The 22,810-nt window shown below is 34.5% G+C and overlaps 1 protein-coding gene across 1 annotated transcript; it reads left to right on the top strand.

The window, feature by feature from the left end:
- The first annotated feature begins 7,633 nt into the window (after positions 1-7,633).
- LOC123663841 (alpha-soluble NSF attachment protein) lies at positions 7,634-22,465 on the top strand. The gene is made up of 6 exons (XM_045598474.1): positions 7,634-7,840; positions 8,779-8,975; positions 18,304-18,383; positions 19,640-19,825; positions 21,519-21,692; positions 22,114-22,465. The coding sequence occupies exons 1-6, from the start codon at positions 7,749-7,751 to the stop codon at positions 22,261-22,263; spliced, it is 879 nt and encodes a 292-aa protein (XP_045454430.1). The 5' UTR covers positions 7,634-7,748; the 3' UTR covers positions 22,264-22,465.
- Positions 22,466-22,810: the final 345 nt, after the last annotated feature.

Raw genomic sequence — 22,810 nt, 5'->3', positions numbered from 1 at the left:
GGGGGTTTGTGCTTGTGTATTGTGTATGTTTCTGGACCCCCGACACAAGAGAAAAAGCATCCTTGTTAGGTCTACCCATCACTAAAAATTGTAAAATAAAATAATTTTTAACAAAAAAAAACCGACTTCTAACAGGAAACTAAAAAGTGAAAAATAAACTTACTTAGTACAAAGTAATTCGTATTTTGATTTAGTTAATCAGAAATGATTTAATAAATATTTTATAATATTGAAGAAGTTTCCTGTTTGAAGTCGGTTTTTTTTTGTTAAAAATTATTTTATTTTAAATTTACATTCATCATCATCATCATTGTTCCGTTTGCAGAGTTATAAAATGAATAAATTTCTAAAATAGAAGCAGCCTATGTTACTCCTTATTGCATAAGATATATCCCAGTGAAAGTACCGTCAAAATCGGTCCACCCGTTTCAGAGATTAGCCGGAACATACCGACAGACAGACAGACGGAAATTGGAAAAATGTTCTTTTGGTATATGGACCGTGTATACATCTGTATGCATTTAGTAAAAAGCAGTATTTTAATATAACTAAAGGACACTCCAATTTTATTTATTTGTATAGATTGTTTACGTAAAATATGTTATGTTTATATTATTATAATGTTAAAACTATAATAATATAACTTAAAGTTGTATGTGATTTTGAATTATAAAAATAAGCGTATTATTATCTATTATATTTTATTGTATAGTACGACGAACGAGTAGTAGATACCCTGACGCCTTAAGCCATCGTCATAAACAGAGTAGGAGAGAGGTTCCGTGAATAGTAGGTACTTAGTAACAGTTACCAAGTTCGACTTTAAACTTACAACTAAATTTACTAATCAATACCAGTAAAATTAAAAATTAATACTTTCAAGTACCAAAATTAGTTACGTCGGTACAAAATCGAGCAGATAGCGGTATCAATGTGTGCGTACGCGTAATGTTATTGTGTTGCGATTTAAATACCTAAACTTGAGCGAGTGAAAAATGTGATAGCGTCCTTAACCCTAATAAGAATGTATTCAAAGCTAAATCTTCCATTGCGGCTATTCGACCTAAAAGTTCTTTATCATTTTCGCAGCTGTAATGGATGTCGGATTGTATTCTTGTTAAACATGATTCAACACGTATAGAAAATTGCATTACATCTTCGGAAGGCTGTTGTTTGCATTGTTGTAAGTCCACTAATAAATGTGTGGAGTGCTTTTTTTCTCCAAAAGTGGTTTTCAAAAATTGTTTGATTTCTACCCAGCTACTAAACATTTTTTTATACAACACGCTAATTGCGCTTTGCCTTCTAATTGTGAGACAATATATTTACAAAGTACGTTTTGTTGTTCTGAAGTTGCCAAGGAAATCGCATTTTCGCAATTAGTTAAAAATGCAGGCAACAATTCGCGATCCCCGTTATAAGGCTTAATAAATTTTGTAAGGACAGACAGGGTAACTTTGTCAGTCATTTTAACTTTTTGTTTTGGTGCCGAACTATAAACAGTACTACTGGAAGAATATGCGATTTCTTCGGATTTCTCTTTCTTTAGAGACATTAATTAGTTTACTTTTATTTAATAAATCGTATTAACGAACTACGTAGAATACAGAAACCAAACAGAAAATATGCACAATAAATTGAAAACAAAATTTATAAACAGTAATAATAATCTTAATCTAAAATGAGTTCGAGTAAAAATAAAGTTTGTTAAAAATATGTTTTTAGAAAAATTAATAAATTCACTTCACTAGAATTGGCTTTAAAAAACTTTAACTGAATAAGAAACTCACATTACACACAGCGATACGGTGGCAGCACTCGGGAACATTCCGGGAAAGTTGCGTCACACGTAATGCAGTGAGAAACGGCAGGCAGCTGGCGACTCAGGGAGTCGTATGACAGAATGCTTGTCGTCAAGTGAGTTCTTCTATATCGGGGTGCACGTGGCTTGTGATGAACAGTTGTAACTATCAGCGAGACCTTGATGAAAGGTCCGTTGAGTGGTTTTGTGATGCGGGCTCACACTTAAAAAGTGGAGGCTTACCGTCGACCACAGGGCAGCAGGAGGTGTTCGGGGGTGATGCGGGCTCACGCTTAATAGCGGAGGCTTACCGTCGGTCACGAGCACGAGCAGCGCGGGCTTAGGCTTTGAGGTGCCCAAGGCTTATCGTCGACCACTGCACAAGGACTTCTTGACAACGGAGCCAACAAATATAATGGCGCAGACGAGTGGAACGAATTCGCGACGCCTACACCTATTAATCCCAGTACTTCGGTATTTTCCTGGGATCCCACTTCTGACACCAAATTTGTTAGGATGGCTCTCCGTTAGTCCTTTTTAAAAAAACACTTTAATTACTGCTGCTAATTTATTTAATTAATTATTGACAACAACTGTTCTAAAGCAAAGTCGGACTCGAACTGAACTTGAATACAATGGTCTTTTTAATATAAAATAATGAAATTGGAAGCGACGGGGTTTATCGCTGACTAAACAGTTTTGTGTAAAATTTCCAGGCTTAACATACTGCATATGTTGCATTTTATACATATTATATTTGTTTATAACAGTTCGAAGACCACAAACCAATAGACACCGGCACAACTGAGACGGACGACCGCTTCATTGTCTCAACTTCGTTGAGAAATCGACATCTCACGTGTGTTGATGTGCAACAGGAGCTCATAAGGGTTCGAGGAGTTACTGTCAGTCAGTGGACAATTAGAAGACGCCTGAAGAAAACAATTAACTCCTCAACGGCCAGCCAGAGGCCCGAAACTGACCGCAGCTAACCGTCAAGCCCGACTTCAATTTGCTCGTGAACACCTCAATTGGACTATTGAGCAACAGAGCTCCATCCTGTTCGCTGACGAGAGCAGAATGTGTCTCCATGGCAACGATAGAAGAGACCGAGTATAGGGCGTCAAGGGGAACGGTTCTCGCAATGCTGTTTCGCTGAAACAGTATCATATGGCGGTGGTTCCGTCATGATGTGGGTTGGAATATCATACGAAGGGAAGATGAGCTTGTTTTCGTGCCTGGTGGTGGTCGGAGTGGTGGTCTAACAGCTCAAAAGTACGTGAAAAACATTCTCCTCGATCATGTTATACCTTATGCAGGGTACATAGGAGAAGATTTTCTATTCATGCATGATAATGCTCGGTGCCATACAGCAAGTGTTACTCGCCAGTTTCTTCAAGAGGTGCAAATTGAGACGATGATGTGGCTCAGTCCTGATCTGAATTGCATTGAGCATTTATGGGAGAAGCTCAAATGGAGGGTGCGAGCTAAAGATACGGCTCCATCAAGCATCGTCGAGCTCAAACTGCGCTTGAGGAAGAATGGAATACGATACCTCAAGATTTTATCAAAAAATTGATAAAATCAATGAAAAATCGCATACAAGCCGTTATAAAAGTTATTGGGTGTTATGGTCAGAGGCAATACAAGGTATTGAAAAATTAAATTTTCTTTACTTTTATCAAAAATAATTTTTTTATTCATTAAGTTGTTGTTTTCATTTTTCTTCATTTTTTATGCATTTCTGTCAAATTTAATTTTATCAATAAATACTCAACCAATTTTTCTCATTAGGATAGCATTTTTTAAGAGAAAAGATTAGGCATTCAAACAAAAAAATAATAATAAGAAAATCGGATAAGCAATTTACCTAAAAATCCATAAAGCAACCCCGAGGGGAGTAGCCATTGCGTTTGTTACCAATACAAAAGTGTCGGTCATTTTTTGCGGGGGGAAGTTACACACATGCACACTTTATCTAATTCCCACACAAAAATAATCGTCTGTCACTACGAAACTCACACATACTAAATTAAAATCACATTTAAATTTTTCACACACACATAGATACATTCTGTGTCATTACAGTATAATGACACGTCGCAACTACACTGGCAAGTTGCTTACACCCGTGGTTTTACCAACTGTCGATATGCATTATCAATAAATTCAAGTACTCGGTTAGGGAAATAAAGTTTTTAAAGTGATACAAAGGTAAGATGTTATTATAAAAATAGACTTAATTTATTATATACTACAAATCAAACATCTTCATGTAAAATAAACGATTATAAAGAGTAAAGATTTGATTGTTTGTTTGTTAGCATTGAATAGGCTCCGAAACTACTGGACCGATTTAAAAAATTATTTCGCCATTAAGAAGCTACACTATCCTTTAACGACATAGATTCTACTATATTTTCAAAAATATTAGAGATCCTTACTAAAACTCCAATAGTGTAACCCAAGGGATAAAAAAATAACTTAAAAAATCCTTACATTGCGTGCGCTGCAAAAACTAATGATAATAGAATTATATAATGTAGTAAGACTTTGTAGAACACATCATTATCTACAATTATTGTATTTGCTTGTAAACGAAAAAAAAACTGACTTCAATTACATCGACAAGTAATACAATATACGTAATATATACGCGTTATCAAAGGTTACTCAAAAAGTTGTAATCAGATCTCGATGAAATTTGAACACGACTACATGATAAACATCAGCTTTCTATTAAATTAAAAATCATCAAAATCGGTCCACCCAGTCAAAAGTTCTGAAGTAACATACATAAAAAAACACAGTCGAATTGAGAACCTCCTCCCTTTTTGGAAGTTGGTTAAAAAGTGTCGCGACAGCATATGTCTAACTATTATAATTATGTCACAGTACGCTTGGTGCAACGTTGTTGTGCCAAACAATGCCAGTCTACAATAAACGATTTAAAGTTAACATACGTTTTGAGGAGTTGATGATGTACACGATGATGTCAACGAATCGGGAATAGGGAGCGTAGCACTAATGGCATCATAAGATGATAGCTTGTCATCTGCTAGATTGAATGATTTGTTGATGACTCTGAAAGGATGGACATTGTTAATTTTCAAAGTTGATAAATCTAAGTTTCATTTCACTACTATGACTAAGGTGAACCATATCTTGATTACCTTGTACATGAGACCAAAAAAATCTTACGGGACAAAAACAGTGTGGCGTTAGTGTTGGTTTGGTGCCCTCGACTAATCCTTTTATTGTTCGCCAACACTTGAAAGTTAGTGGTATTGATATGATCTGAACAAATTACACTATTTTTTGTGGGCGTCCAGGTTAATCTGTTATTACAATTTTTTTCCATGTATCCCTTAAATTTGGATTTTTAGAAAACCTGCCAAATTTTTATATTAACATTATGGTCGAAGTTTACATTAAGTAATTCTAGTAAAATGTTTTAATACTCATAATACGTGTATTATATTTAATTTAATGCAATTTTATTATATAACTATGTTTATTAAAAAAAGCTAGCAATATAATATTTTAAATAAATCAAAATCTCAAAAATGTCTGTCTCCTCTTTTGCCTTTGCCGTTTTTATCGATAACCATCTACAAACAAACCGGTAACAACACTATCGCTCGGCGACAGTGACTTCTCGGAAATAGACTCTGATCAGTCGCTCGACCGATTCGCATATTGTATGAGGGCGAGCGGCCTGTGTTGGTAAACAAATCGAGTCAACACGACCGATAATATTTGTAATTTTTAAGTTTAAAAAAGGTTTAAAAGAAGTATACAAGTAATAATGTGATAAAAAAAATACTTACGTATGAAAGATAACGTCATGTTTTAGTAAATTTGATGTGGCAGATCTTTTTTTGCAGCAAAAAACAGAACAATTTGGCATTTTTTGAAGGACGTTGATTCAATTGCGCAACTAGATTTAGTCTAGTGATCAGTGCGGCTGCAACTAGTTTTATTGTATGCATATGGTAATTTGGCCTTATACCTTGACAGAGGGGAACGCCTGTACATGGCTACTCCCCTCCGTGTTGCTCTTTGTAAAAATCGAACTTTTATACCAATATACGGCTTGAGTCGATTCAGTTGCACGCGAGTGTAGTTTGTGGTCCGGGTCTTCGTCTTTGAGAATCTATAGGTCGGTTACGTTTTAGTTACGTTTCGTATATCCAACATCAGTGCAGGCCAATTGTGCAGAAGTTTTACTTCAGTTGTGTGGTCTAAAGCACACGTTATTAAATTATAACTTGTTATCACATAATCAGTGATAACGTAATGTTCTATTAAAGTAAGATATTGTTTATATCAGTTCTGTAGGTTTTGAATTTGTCCATTACGGACAATCATCAATCGTTTGCGGAAGCATGCTATAGCGTCCCCGCGACCCCGCCACATAGGCGCAGCGACGGAACACGTGCCGGTTTTTATTCAGTAGGAGTCTGGAACCCCTCTGGTGCCCCCGCGCCGGAGAGTCGTGCCCATGAGGATTTTCCCCACGCTAAAAAAAGGCGGTTACCTATCCGAGTACTGAGCGCACCCGACCCTACTTAACTTCGGTTTTTTTAACGTGGTTATGTACGTTGGCGAATCATAGGCGATAACGTCCTTCAAAAAATACCGATTGGTTCTATTTTTTTTTTGCTGTAAAAAGTGATTTGCCACGTCAAATTCACAAAAAAATGGCGCAAAAAAAGTTGCTGTCGTCGAGTGATAGTGTTGTTACCGGTTTGTTTATAGAAAGTTATCGATTAAAACGGCAATGGCAAAGGAGGAGAGAGACATATTAGAGATTCTGATTTATTTATTATATAATATTGCGAGCGTTATTTTAATATACATAGTTTTATAATAAAATTACATTAAATCAAATATAATACAATACTTACGAATATTAACACATTTTTTACTAGAATTACTTAGTGTGAACTTCGACCATAATGTTTTATGTTAATTTTTGCAGGTTTCCTAAAGATTCAAATTTAAGGCATACATGGATTTTTTTTAATAACAAACTAACCTGGACGCCCACAAGAAATAGTGTCATTTGCTCAGATCATTTCAATACCTCTGACTTTCAAGTGTGGAACTGGTAAGATTAATAATGGAAAAATATACCGGCACAAGCATTTTTTTCTTAATAAAAAAAGAAAACCCACAATAATGTATTCATCATCACTGCTTTTTAAAATGATATAAACATTTAGTTTATTTTTGACATGATAATTATTGTAGTACATAATAAATAAGTCCATCTTTATAATAATACCTTACCTTTGTATCACTTTAAAAACCTAGTTTCCCTAACCGAGTACTTGAATTTATCGACAATGCGTATCGACAGTTGTTACAACCACGGCTGTAAACAACTTGTGAGTGTAGTTGCGGCATGTCATTATATTGTAATAATACAATGTGTCTATGGTGTGTGTATGTGTGAGTTTCGTAGCTACAGACAATTATTTTTGTGTAAAAATGACAGTTTTGTATCGCTAAAAACCTCTATGGTTACTCCCTTCCGTGTTGCTCTTTGTGGCGAATATACGTGCTAATTGCTAATCGTATGAATAGTACCTCAAATTAGAAAAAAAAGTGTTCTACCCTTGGATACTACGTAAAATGAAAGCAATTTTATTACAATACTACAAGATATCATTTATCTCAAATAGGAGATTAATTAATATATTTTAAATAAATAAAAATTAAATTAACTCCTATATAAATGTACATGTAAGCTTTAAAAAAGTCAACAATTTTTTCACCGAGTTTTTTCACATGGTAAGTTGGTAACACTAATTTGCACAAATCGATGACAGCGACGGAATTTTCGGTCGGGAGGAGTGACGACATTTTGTCAATAAATTGTTAATTTAGCTCCATTCAATTGGCAAATTTTCGTAGTAAGTAGTGTTAAAAAGCCATAAAAATGGCAGACAATGAGCAGAAAGCGATGCAGTTGATAGCAGAGGCGGAGAAAAAGTTAAATTCGTCGAAATCCTTCCTCGGTTCACTATTCGGGTGAGGACAATGAGTGTCTTATTATTTTGTTGATATTAGCTCTATTGATCCTTGTTAAGCAAATTTTCCATTATATATCAATTAAATGTAATAGTAAGTTACGTTAACTTTTGGTATAGCGTTTCAAGATATGTGCAAAGTCATCAAAATGTTATAATGGAAATGATTCAGTATTGTGTTAAACTTCAATAATAAAAAAGATTAGTATGATTAATACCTACATATCAACCTATATTTTATAGATGTATAATAAGATAATTTTCACAAGACCTTCCTAGTTTTTTATTGTATTACGCTGCAGTCTGTTATATCCCACTGTTGGGCATTGGCCTCTTTCCCTATGTAGGAGAAAGATCAGAGCATAATCCAACACGCTTTTCCAATGCGGGTTGGCGGATATATTCTTTACTATGAGTAAGAATCGCTATCAAGTGTACATGATAACAACTGGGACCGACAGCTTAACATTCTCTCCGAGGCACGGTGGGGAGCTCTAAACACAAGGGCTAACAACCAGACAGGAAATAAATATTCGTATAAACACAAATATCCACTCCAAGGGGGAATCAGACCTGCAACCGTCGGTGTATAGGCACCGTCAACACGACAAACGCACCATTTAACCAGAGAGGTTGTCAGAGTGGTTTATTACGAAAAAATTTTTTTATTAAAATCTTCGACAAATTTTATTTAAATCATTTGTACTTATACGAACTTTTAAATATAAAAAAATATCTAATTCAAAACATTTGTATATTATGTAAATTGTCCTTGTTTAATGTATCTGTACTCTTTAGTCACTATATGTTTGTAGTTAATTATAAATTTTAATTACTTAAACCAGTAAATAGCATCCTTAGTTATTATTACCCATTTTTTACAAATTGTATAGAATTAAAATAAATTGAAATTAACTAAATACTCTAATTGTTGTATAGAGGATCGTCGAAATTAGAAGAGGCAGTGGACTGCTACCTGAGGGCAGCAAATCTTTTTAAAATGGCCAAGAAATGGCCTCAAGCAGGTCAGGCCTTTTGCACTGCCGCGCAACTTCATTTGAAGGCTGGCGTTCGTCACGACGCTGCCACTAACTTTGTCGATGCCTCCAATTGTTACAAGAAAGCTGATCCTAATGGTGAGTCGTACTTTGTGATATTTAGATGTACAAATATAACATTGTTGTAAGTATTTAATATGTGTACCTATATTCTTACGTATGGTTTACGTAAATTTATTTATTCTCATGATTTTGTATATGTATGTTTATCTTATTCTTCTATATGTGTATGTATATATGTTTTTATGTATTTATAATTCTATTTATATTTATCTACTTTTGCACAATCCCGCACTTTTTTACTTAGGATCTCCTTTTACCTGGGGTTGTCTGGAAGAGATTACTTAAAGCAATAAGACCGCCTTTGCATGCTGTCATTGTAACTACTTTTTGTTTAATTTTATTTCTGCACTGTTGTTTTCTTACTACGTAAAAGTTTTTGATTATATGAATGCAAGAAGTAATAAACAATAATAATAATAATAATAATAATAATAATAATAATAATAATAATCGTAATGTGTGTTATAGGGATTACAATCAACTACTGAATCTAATTACAATATTCCCACATACTATTCTACATTCTAGATTTGAGAAATTATTTTTTTATGTTAATTCTCCTTTGTTGTTATTAAAAACAAACTACTAACCTCGGAAATACTCGAAATAATTAAAAGATTGCAATCTTGAATAGAAATACAGAGCAACACATATAACATAATTATGTTTTCTTTTATATATTTTATCAAAACAATAGTAATCACAAGAAAAAGGAAGGGAATTTTTTGTCTATATCATTACATAGTATGAACAGAATCGCTTCCTGCTGTCTGTATGCTTAGATCTTTAGAACGAAGCAACAGATTTTGATGCAGTTTTCTTTAGTAAATAGAGTGATTCTAGAGGAAGATTTGTATGTATAATACATGCATAATATAGTGGAGGAACACTAATAATTTTTGCAACCGTGCAAAGCCGGGGTGGGTCCCTAGTTTACATATAATATACAAATAGGATTAAATATCTTATATATTAAGTCATATCATTAGTTAAAACAGTACACAAAGTAGGTTGTATTTGTTTTAGTGATGCAGTGTGTGCTTTTACAATCATATGATTCATTATGGAAACAATTTTTTTTTTGTTTCAACTAAATTATTAGGAAAAATAAATTAAAAACTAGCACCCCGCCCTGGCTTCGCAAGGGTCTCACTTCACTCACTTCAGCCTATCGCAGTCCACTGCTGGACATCCCCAAGTTCGCGCCAGACATCCCGGTTTTTCGCAATCCTCATCCAGCCTACACCGGCAATCTTACGTAGATCGTCGGTCCAACGGGCTGGAGGTCGTCCACACTGCGTTTGCCAAGACGCGGTCTCCACTCTAGGACCCGTCTACTCCAACGGCCATCGGTCCTGCGACACAGATGACCAGCCCACTGCCACTTCAACTTGCTAATTCTGTAGGCTACGTCGGTTACTTTCGTTCTCTCGCGGATAGTCTCATTTCTAATCCTATCTTTGAGAGAAACCCCTAGCATAGCCCGTTCCATTGCACGTTGAGCGACCCTAAACTTGTGGACCAGTCCCTTCGTCAGTGTCCACGTCTCGGCTCCGTATGTTAACACAGGCAGGACGCATTGTTCGACGACTTTTGTTTTCAAGCATTGCGGAATCTTCGAAGTGAAGACTCGACGAAGTCTGCCAAACGCCGCCCAGCCCAACCGAATCCTCCTATCGATGGTACCCTTCTCGAAGTTGTTCAGGATTATATTTACCTAGGTCATACTATCCAACTAGGCCGCAACAACTTCGAGAAAGAGGCCGATAGGAGGATTCGCACGGGTATTTAACACAAATTTTAAAATTAAAAATTATAATACACACAAATAAACCCTTATTTTTGCGTCAGGTTACTAAAAATAGAAAATGAAATATTAAGAAACGACCCAGTGACGCCCACATCGCATAAAGCTAGCCGAGCAGGGTGCGCGGCGACCACGCAACTTTTTTCTAATCCTTACATTTCTAAACTCGTGGTATCTTTCAAATGTAATGTCTGAATTGAATAATTGAAATCCCTATCCCTATTATAAAATGTGAATGTAAGCTTGTTTGTTACGCTTTCACGAGAAAACTACTCAACCGATCATCATAAAACTTTGTACGCATATTCTTGGAGGTATTAAAAGTAACATAGGATACTTGTGAAAAAAAAAATTTCTTACGAAATACCGTTGCACTGTATTATCGACGGTCACGTCAATATCCAATTCAATTGACTATAGTTTCTTTGTTTGGGATTTTTCTATATTTGTTGTTTTTTTTTCTGTCATTATTATATATATATATATATATATATATATATATATATATATATATATATATATATATATAATAGTACTTTATAAATTAAAAATTCTAATGTAAGCTTGTTTTTTTTACACCTTGGATTGCATTGTTGGAGTTTTAGCAAGGAGCCCTAATTTTTTTGAATATATAGTAGCCTACGTCACCCGCGGACAGTGAGAAGGCTATTGTGCCTATTTTTTGTATAATAATTCTTAATCTAATATTGTACAACTTATAACCACTGCTATAAGTTGTAGTTTTAAGTTTTAGCCTATCGTCTTAGGGCGTCGCTAGAATTTTGCAACTTAAAAAAGGTTGTCATATTCCAAAATATTGAAATGACTAATGTAATAGAAAATTAAGGTTGTAAATATACAAAATATATTTATTACATAGTAGAGACCCGCCCCGGCTTCGCACGGGTGCAATGCTGATACTATCAACAACAGAAGATACGTTAGAAACATCTAAAACTATCAGTGTTCCTCTACTATATTATGCGTGTATTATACATATAAACCTTCCTCTGGAATCACTCTATTTACTAAAGAAAACCGCATCAAAATCAGTTGCGTAGTTTTGAAGATCTAAGCATACAGACAGCGGGAAGCGACTTTGTTTTATACTATGTAGTGATTAATAAAATAAAGGAACATAAGATTTACTTTATTTCCATGTAGATTGAAACTATAACAATATAATGTTTTCTAAAAATATATAAAAAAAAATATTAAATATGTATTATAAAACATAGTTATACATAAGTATATTTGTTTTCCAATGTTAACGCGAATTTCACTCATTTATAACATTAATCATTAAACCGAGGTAAGGCACAGCGGGTAATTTCCTGCTCAAGAAATGGAGCAGCCCGACTGGGGTAGAACTTCGACCTTACAGAATACTGAACCGATTACCGAAATGTTGTATCACAGCGAAATAATAGTGCTTTCAAGCAGTGTTGTGCTCCTGTTGGTGAGTAAGGTGACCAGAGCTCCTGGAGGGAAGTGAGGGTAGGGTCGGCAACGTGCTTGCGATGCATCTGGTGTTGCAGGCGTCTATAGGTTACGGTAATCGCTTACCATCAGGTGAGTCGTACGCTTGTTTGTCGACTTAGTTACATATATAAAAATGAAAAACCTTTTTCGGAATTTTTAAGTTTTTTGAATGCGCGACGTTTCGGATATTCTACAGCAACCATGTTCACGAGAGGACTAGTATATATATATATTCGAAACATTACAAAAATATTATATTTTACATTAATAAGTAAGGGCATCTGAGATTACATTCAATTACATTTAAATTAGAAAGTAACATTGTAGAAAGCGCTCAGAGTAGGTCAAAGTAACAATACTTAGGCTTACATAATATATACAATGAGAAACCTTTGACAATGGAAAATTTCAATTTTCACTTTAAAATGATTGCATAGATATTAGGGAAGCTAAGAAAATAACTGGCTCGTTATTGACACTGCTATAATTGCTGCCTTTTACAATGAACACTACCATAAAAGATTGACATTTGCAATTTTTTGTAAGGATTTCTTTTGCGCTCAACATAAAAAAAGAAAAAAAAAAAACAATTAATAACAAAAAACAAATTAATAACAAATCGCTTTACGGTAACATTATTCAATAAATTATAATTCGTGAAAATTTAAAATATAGGTAAAGAACATGGCCTTATTTTATCCCTCATGCTATTCATTCACTTCTAAAAATATTATGACCACATCCATATTGACCTTTTAAAAAAATATATTGAAATATCATATTCAAAAATATTAGTTATCTGTACTCTCGGAATTCGTATTTTAGTAGTTTTTATATGTTTAAAATGATAAATTGATATTTGTTTTTAGTGAAATAAATAGTAAATGGAGTTTTACAAATGTCTGTATGCTAATATGTTGTGAAAGTGAGTGATAAATGCGGAAAAAACGTGAATTACGATTGACAGGGGTTTGTTTACCAAATAAGACTCTTCCAAAAAATGGAATATATATTTATTTATATACTTTGTATATATCTTTATTTATTCTATTATAACTTAGTCGTACCTTGCAGTTTGAACTGCGTAACTTCCGATTGTATAATATTGACTCGCCCGTTAGCGCAGTTTGTAGTGACCCGGCTTTCCCCGGGTTCCCGTTCCCCGGGTTGCGGGTTCGATTCCCGCCTGAGTCTGTAATATTTGTATTTAATACTAGCTGACCCGGCGAACTTCGTATCGCCTAACACAAACTTTATCGTATGGTATTAAAGTTCAAATTGACTTTTAAGTATTATCACAAATCTTTTGTATGGGAGTATAGAAAAGTGTTGTTTTTAGACTTTTTCAGGAAATTTAATTTTTTTTTTTAGAATTTTTCTCTCCGTAAGAACCATCCTCGTACTTCAAGGAATATGTTAAAACAAGAATTAGCGAAATCGGTCCAACCGTTCTCGTGTTTTGCGCTTAGCAACACATTCAGCGACTCATTTTTATATTATAGAATAATTATGTATTATTTCTATGTATATTTATCAAACAAGTATTTACCTATAACAGTCTGCTGTTACCAATAATACAAGCATTAAGTTGCTTACCTTAGGAACAGACGACCGTGTGTGTATGTTAAAAGATATTTATTTATTGTAAGGATATAAAGTAGCATGTGTGTTATTCTGTATCTTCAATTGTCTATGTACTAATTTTCGTTAAAATTAGTTAAATATTTCATACATAAAAGAGTAACAAAAATCAATTCAAATTTACGTATCATTACATAGTATAAAACAAAGTCGCTTCCCGCCGTCTGTATGCTTAGATCTTTAAAACTGCGCAACGGATTTTCATGCGGTTTTCTTTATAGTAATAAATAGTGCGATTCTCGTGTGATATAATACGTGCATAATATAGTAGAGGAACACTGAGTTTTTGCAACCGTGCGAAGCCGGGGCGGGTCGCTAGCTTAAAATATTAGTAGGATGACAGTCATGCCATTATAATATGGAGGTTGCGTGTTTAACTCATTAGGTTGAAAAAATTTGTATGAGGTCACTCAACTCAACTAGCAATAAAAACTGTCAGTCTGAGATTGATTTATTTAATGAACTATTTCATACTTTTATCGTAATACTTGAACCTTTTATATTTTTTATTAGAATGTTATTTATTAAATACAAATGAACTCTAAAATACTATTTTATTTCGCAAATTCTATTTCAATATATTATTTGAAATCAAGAGTGAATAAGCGTCTTCTAGGCAAGCGCGCACCATCTTAGGCTGCATCTTTCACTTACCATCAGGTGAGATCGCAGTCAAGCGCTAGTCTATATATAAAAAAAAAAAACACTAAATGTCTATGTCCAGCTGTGGACTGCGATATTTTATTTCGTATTTTATAAATTTTATGTGTACTCGTTGTAATTGTCTTTTTTTTTTAGTTTGATAGTTCTGGGTTAGTACCTCGACCTTACAGAAGATCACAGCTAAATAATAATACTATAATTGTGTTCCTGTTGGTGAGTAAGGTGACCGGAGCTCCTGGGGGGATTATGTATAGGGTCGGCAACGCGATGCTTCTGGTGTTGTAGACGTCTATATTAACTACGGTAATCGCTTACCATCAGGTGAGCCGTACGCTTGTTTGCCGACCTAGTGACATAAAAAAGGTCAGCAAAAAGAGAGAAAGGAACAGAGGTTCAACGAAATATGTTACATAAACGTATTATTACCATTTCTCTCATCATTATACGTAGTTTTTTGAAACTGTAAACATGTATTTTCAAACTACCAATTTGGGAATATTGTTACGAAAGTTATTCAACATACAAAGTTAACACTGCTTATTTCAAAAGTTTCCGCTCTCATATAATGTAACTTGTTACCTAACTCCAAATAACTCTAGTGATATCTCCTACTATCTGACTTTACTAAAGCTAATTCTACCTAGCTACTAATATTATAAACAAATTACCCGGCGACCTTCGTAACGCCATACTTGTTTTTGGGAATTTATGAACTTTTTTATTAAATTGTATTTTATAAAAATCTCTATTAACTCTTCCTGAAAATAACACAAAAATTATCAAATCTGTTGCTTTTTTTTTTGAAACAAATTTGATTCCTTTTGTTTATTTTTAAAAATAATAAGATAATAATAAGTTGATATCTTTTGTAAGTTTAATAAATTTATTTCCATGGCGATAACGATAGACTGATAGAAGAAGTCAAACGTGCTCTCCGAGGTAAGGTGGGGAGGCCCACGAGGTTTAACAACCAGACCGGAAATAAGTATTTTTTTAAATACATTTATCCAAAGCGGGGATCGAACCCGCGACCGTCGCTATTTGGGTGCCGCCGACACTACACCAGAGCGGTCGTACGATAAAACAATAAACATAAAGTATGGGATAACGTCAAATTTTCCAATGACAAAGTGACGGCCAGAAGTTAGTTTGATGTAGATTTCCTGCCAGTAATTAATTAACAGTACAACATAATAAGTCTAAAAAAACTTGCGAAATATGAACCAAGGTCAATAAAATGATCTAATCTATCGCTTTGATAATGACTCACTTTGGACTTGTGTTTTTATCTTATCGTGGTCAATATAATTTTTGTACATAATGGGCATAATGTTTATGTATTATTTAATATAATTTCTTTTGTTTTAAAGTAAATAAAGTAATAACGTATGTTTATAGTAAATTTTGGAACACTAAAATAAGTAATACTGGTAGTTATGAAAAAGATAAGTTTATAAAAAAATAGACTAATTTTTTTTTAAGTTTAAAATAAAGTTGTTCATTTTTTTTTTAACAAAATTAATAGCTCTCTCTCTGCTGTGTGGTTACGGCATTAAAGAATATAGCCACCCCCTATCTTCCCGTGGGTATCGTAAGAGGCGACTAAGGGATAACACAGTTCCACTACAACCTTGGAACTTAAAAAGACGACCGATGGCGGGATAACCATCCACCTGCTGACTTTTAAATACACAGGCCGAAGACGGGCAGCAGCGTCTTCGGTGCGACAAAGCCAGCCCTGCGGTCACCAACCCGTCTGCCCAGCGTGGTGACTATGGGAAAAACACATGAAATCGCGTCATTGTTGGCGCGAACTTGTGGAAGCCTATGTCCAGCAGTGGACTGTATTAGGCTGAAGTGAAAATTAATAGCAATATCTTGCCTTTAAGTAATGAGTAGTTATGTCTTGAAGTCTAAAGCAAATATTATGTAAAAATTGTGTATGTACTCGTATAAGTAGCAATGTAAGCTGAATTATTGATGTAATAGGTCGGGGAAAAAGCCTTTTCGTATTTATAACCCACTTCAAAAAAGGAAGAGGTTACTCAATTCGACCGTATATACATATATGTATGTATGTATGTTCGGGGATAACTTCGTCTTATGATTACTATTAACTTGAACTATGTCTTATTACTTTATGAACCGATTTTGATATTTCTTTTTTCGTTGGAAAGGAGATATCCCACAGGTCGTACCATGATAAGGAAACCAGGATCTGATTATGGAATCCTAGAGAAATCGAGGGCAACAACCTCGTAAATCGTAGTAACAACTAGTGCATTTGTAAATTTTTTTTCGTCTAATTGAAGTCGGTTTTTTTTTTCGTTTGCGAGCAAACACAATCATTTAGTAAAAAGTTGCAATAAAATCTTTATGGTTGTATTGTTCACGCTGGTATTGATACCATGAAAAGGTAATTAAACCGCGATAAAATCCGAAAAAGTTGTTTCATTATGAGTGAAATTCGCGTAAAAATTAGAAAACAATAATGTATATCTTATTTAAATCTTATATATAAAAATGAATTTCTGAAATATATGTTCGCGCATAATTGCCCTATGAGTATATCTTATATATAAAATTGTCGTGTCACAATGTTAGTTACAATACTCCCCCGAAACGGCTGGGGCGATTTTTATGAAATTTTGCGTGCATATCGGGTGGTTCTGAGAATCGACCAACATCTATTTTTTTATACCGCTAAGTTATATGGGGGGTGGGGGGTGTTAAGGGGGTTAATATCATATACGGCAAAACAACGTTTGCGGGGTCATCTAATATATATATATATATATATATATATATATATATATATATATATATACTAGCTTACCTGGCGAACTTCGTATCACCTTATTTTTTTCGGAAATATAATAATAACACAATATATCAAAATAAAATATAGCCTATCTTTTAAGTTGGATCAAACTGCACACGGTGTGCAAATTTGACTAAAATCGGTTAAGTAGTTTAGGAGTCCATTGAGGACAAACATTGTGACACGAGATTTATATATATTAAGAGATATATATATATATATATATATATATATATATATATATATATATATATATATATATTGATATGATGATTTTATTTTCGGTTTAAGCGAACCGTGGCGCCGTCAAAAATTTCGATCTAGCGGGTACATCGTTCCATAGCTTAATTGGCTAGAGCGCCGACACGGTCAGTCGGAGACGCGGCTTCGAACCCCGCTGGAGCGGTCAATTTTTGATATGATATTAAAAAATGTTTATATATATATATTTGAAAAAGCACTATATATTCATGAAATAAATACAATCGTAGTGGTACGAAGTTCGCCGGGTCAACTATTATATTCGAATTTTTAAAATTCAAATAGGAATATCGAGGACGATATTGATTAAAAATAATTGAATATTAAATATACAGGCAAATATCAGAGTTTAACGTAACAACCTTGACCTGTTATTTTCATAGTTGTTGTTAATGTTATATGATTACCAAATAAATAGTGTTAAAATATTCTAGTGTTATCATAAATGTTTAACTTTAATTAGTACTAAATTGTGTGCGTATGTTGTTTATTGATGCGTTTGTGGTCGTGATTTAGATTTTCTTGCCGATTCTTAGCGTAATCATCATTCAGAAAACACTAGAGCTAGCTTCACATTAATATATTTATGTAAAATAACGTTTCAAAGAAGTCTGTTTGGTTTGTAGGTAGATTTCGATTTGGAATTATTTTGATATTTTTAATTACAGAGGCGGTCTCGTGTTTGCTGAAGGCGATCGAAATCTACACCGACATGGGACGGTTCACCGTAGCCGCGAAACAGCATCAGGTACGTTGCGTGACTTTAAAAAATAATATTAATCGTAATTCTGTACTAATGCGGAATATTTGAGCCACGACTATAATATACTATATCTTTCAGTTAAAGTTTTCGAGGAAAAGATAACGCTTCGAATAACTTTATTTTAATTGTGTTTATTTATTTAGGTTTCCTGTAACGCGAAAGTAAACGTTTTTTACCTACACCCGTTCTGAACAATGCCAGATATTTAGGAATAATAAAGTCACAAAAAAATCCGGTAAATCTCGAATTTGTGGCAGCACTTCGAGGCTTACCGGTTTTTTGCATGATGCACATTAATATTACAGTGAATATATCTGTAACGAAAATGTATATATTTTGTATGGTAACGGTCCAGTGATCACCTCAACTGGGTTTTTCGTTGACAGTTACAAGTTTGATCTATCAAGAACTTTTTTCATCATCATCATCATTCTAGCCTATTGCAGTCCACTGCTCGACATAGGCCTCCACAAGTTCGCGCCAAAAATGCGTGAACTCATGTGTGTTGCCCATAGTCACCACGCTGGGCAGGCGGGTTGGTGACCGCAGGGCTGGCTTTGTCGCACCTAAGACGCTGCTGCCCGTCTTCGGCCTGTGTGTTTCAAAGCCAGCGGTTAGATGGTTATCCCGCCATCGGTCGGCTTCTTAAGTTCCAATAACTTTTTTATTCTCTTCTAATACCACTATGATGGCTAACAAGCGTACGGCCCATCTGATGATAAACCATTACAGCGTATGGACACGTGCAACATCAAAACAAGCGCGTTGCGTACCCAATACTCCCCAGGAGCTCTGGTTATCTTACTTATCACAGTAACACAATACTACTTAAGTGCAGTATCGGTTGTAATCTTCTGTAAGGTTAAGGGACTTACCTAACGGACTGCCCCAAATTTGAGCAGGATATTTCTTGCTGTGCCCTCCCTCAATGGATGAAATAAACTACTACATTCAACGGCCTCCACTAGGATTTCACTCTCGTGGTGGTGTCCAGAAACGCAGGAACGTTCATACCACGACAAACACGTCTATGGTATATGCAAATGTTTTCCATGTGCGGGGATCGAACCCGCAAACGTCAGCGCAACAGTCACTAGCCAGTGCTGTGACCGTTGCGCTGACGCCTCGTCATAATAAATCCTATATTTTAATTTTTGAAGACAATTTTTTGGACAAAACTTCCATCCCCATTTTAAGTGTTGTATAAATAATATAATTAATCGTTATATTTGTCTTAACAGAACATAGCAGAGCTATACGAGACGGAATGCGTTGACCTAGCGCGAGCCATGCAACACTACGAACAAGCGGCTGACTACTTCCGAGGCGAGGAGTCCACGTCCTCAGCTAACAAATGTATGCTGAAACTAGCGCAGTATGCCGCGCAACTCGAGCACTATGACAAGGCCATACAGATCTACGAGCAGGTAATACAATAAATATAATAATATGTTGTACCCAATTTCCAATAAAAATGTTGGACATTGCTTCTCAAACTTCGTTATCCCAATTCCTAAAGAAACGTTTTAGAAACTGCATCTTATACTGTGATATCCAAATCCCTTCAAAACGTTTTTTTTTTTTTTTGCACTATATCTCAAATTGTAATACATATACAAATAACAAGTGGTATAATCTTAAAAAATGTTTAAGGGCGGAGTTCAAACAACTCATTAAATCATTTTTAATGTTCACCATACGATAACCAATGTTTACAGCCCTTAAACAGCCGATTACTATAACAGAGCTCTACAGCATTGTTTAACCGTCCATTAATGTCATATTCGGACATCTTCTCAACAGATTCCGCTGTGACTTTACAACAGTTGCAACATTACGTTATTAGTTGAAAGTTTTTGGAGATAAACACGCAGTCAGTGTCCAATTTCAATGTATTAATTGATAACTATAAGACTTTAGGCCTTCTTGAAAATCTAGAAAATATAGAGACCAAAACAAGGCGACCTAGAGTATTTCAAATACGTTGTAATTATTACGAAGAATACAATGAGGAATGATTTAAAACTAGTTTCCGTTTGTCAAAATACGCTTCTCATCGCTTGAAAAATTGTTTGTTCTCTTTTTTAAAGCTGCAATTTTTCAAGTAAACCGTAATTTAAAAATTAAACACTCACAACAGAACAAAATAATAATCAACACAGATAGTGTTAACATGTGTAAAGAAATAATAAAAAAAAAATTTGACAATGACAGCGCCGTGACGTTATTCCCCATCCAAATTGGACATTACATGCTAACGTAACAGTTTCCAATGCGTTCTCGAACTTCTCAAATTGAAAGCGTTTTATTTTATGCTACTAACTATAGATGGCACCAAAACTCGTGTCGACTAAATAAAACTACGTGACTTCCCTAATGAGTAGACTTATAGCATTCGTTCATTAGTGGTTCATTCACTCTGAGCGTATGGTGATTGCCTAATTTAGTAACCATGGTTTAAAATATTCGTGGTGAACAGGGAATACTTGACCGGGTGCATAACCGATATTTAGGACTTCATCGGCTGATTACTCAAACATTGGTTAAATGATAGTCGGTGAACTCCGCCCTAAGGCTAGTACCCCAGACCACTTAGGAAACGTTTTATGACGCTCTCATTTCAAGCTATACGAGTAGGTAGGTATCACTGCCTAAAGACTGTCACGAAACCTAATAAAATTCAAATTGTGTAATCCCAATCCCCTACGTTTTCGACGCTTGTGGTAGCGAATTTCCAACAGAAACGTTGGACACTGCCTCTTAAACTGTAATACCCCAATCCCCTTAATACTAATACACTTTATTGTACACCAAAACAAAAAATATTAGATATAAGAACATAGTAAAGTATTATAAGGTACAAAAGGTGGCCTTATCGCCAAAAAGCGTTTTCTTCGAGGCAACCTTTGGGCAGAGAAAATAATCTAATGTAGGCTATAGGTGTGCAAGTTATTATAAATTAATATTTATTAAGAAACGTTTTGGATAATACCTCTCAATTTTATGATGATTGGAAATGGAATGGGCCGCCTTTACATCCTTATGTCTTTATATAGTTTTTTAAAGATTCTACATAGTTTCTTTTTTTATATGCAATTGATTTTTAATAATTATTTACAGATTGCCAAGTCTTCTCTCGACAACAGCCTGCTTAAATACAGTGCTAAGGAGTATATGTTCCGCGCCGCGCTTTGTCACCTCTGCGTTGATATATTGAACGCTCAACACGCCTTGGATAAATACTGTGGACTTTATCCCGCCTTCGCTGATACTAGGGAGTGTAAACTCGTCAAGGTGAGAAAAAAAGTTATACTAGTACTATAACGCTCTTTTCACACAAAGATAATTTTCGCACAGAAATTTTATTTTATAATAGGTATGGTTAAAGATATGGTTCCATTAGAAATGACAAAGACGAAGCAGCAAAATATTTATTTATTCAAACTCGATCCTTTTCTGTGTTGCTGGCTGCTATAATTATTGATTTACACTTGCCAAAAAAATCAATTTTTACCCCCATGCACAAAGATTTTAAAATTTTTCTAGCAACACATCAATAATTACTGTTTTAAATATATTTCAATATAAATCGATTTAAAGTTATCATCCAGTTTCATCTTGTAAATTGTATATCACAAAAAGAAATACAAGAAGTATTTTTTTTAAATAATATTTGCGTTATATTATTTGATTAGTCTATATAAATCTCTTTCAGGAGCTAATCGAACATCTCGAAGAACAGAACATAGACGCGTTCACCGAAGCGGTGAAAACCTACGACAGTATATCTCGCCTCGACCAGTGGTATACAACTATGCTTGTTCGCATCAAGAAACAAATCAACGACAATCCTGACCTCCGTTGAATTAAACACGCCCTGCCACCCGTCTCTGAGTTATGTATCTATTGATGGTAATATAAATCTACATATTAGTTTAAATTTTCCAATAAAAATTCTATCATTTTAAATGTTCAACTGTCGAAACGATATAATGCCATCCTCATTCTAAGTAGTTTATAGGCCCCGATTTGAAATTTCAAAAGTTAAAAGATATCTTAAATTATTATTGTTTTAGTACTATGACCACTTGTATCATCATCATCATCACTTCAGCCTTCCGCAGTCCACTGCTGGACATAGGCCTCCACAAGTTCGCGCTAAAAATGGCGTGAACTCATGTGTGTTGATTATAGCCACCACTTGTTATACGTGTGTAATTTATACTATTTATTACATGTTGGTTTTTTTAAACTCTAATATGTAGATTGAATATGAAATAAAGAATGTTTTCTGAGCCAAAAAATGTGAATCAATGCCTTTTATTCATAAAAAAAAACTTATTTATAACTGCATTTAATCAATTAATATGGAAATATATCAATATTTTGTCATAGTTATGAAGTCGATATTT

The sequence above is a fragment of the Melitaea cinxia genome, chromosome 21 (genome assembly GCF_905220565.1).
Source record: "Melitaea cinxia chromosome 21, ilMelCinx1.1, whole genome shotgun sequence".
In the NCBI taxonomy this organism is placed as follows: domain Eukaryota; kingdom Metazoa; phylum Arthropoda; class Insecta; order Lepidoptera; family Nymphalidae; genus Melitaea; species Melitaea cinxia.
The sequence above is the reverse complement of the archived record's forward strand: the minus strand, read 5'-3'. Positions and strand labels throughout refer to the sequence as shown.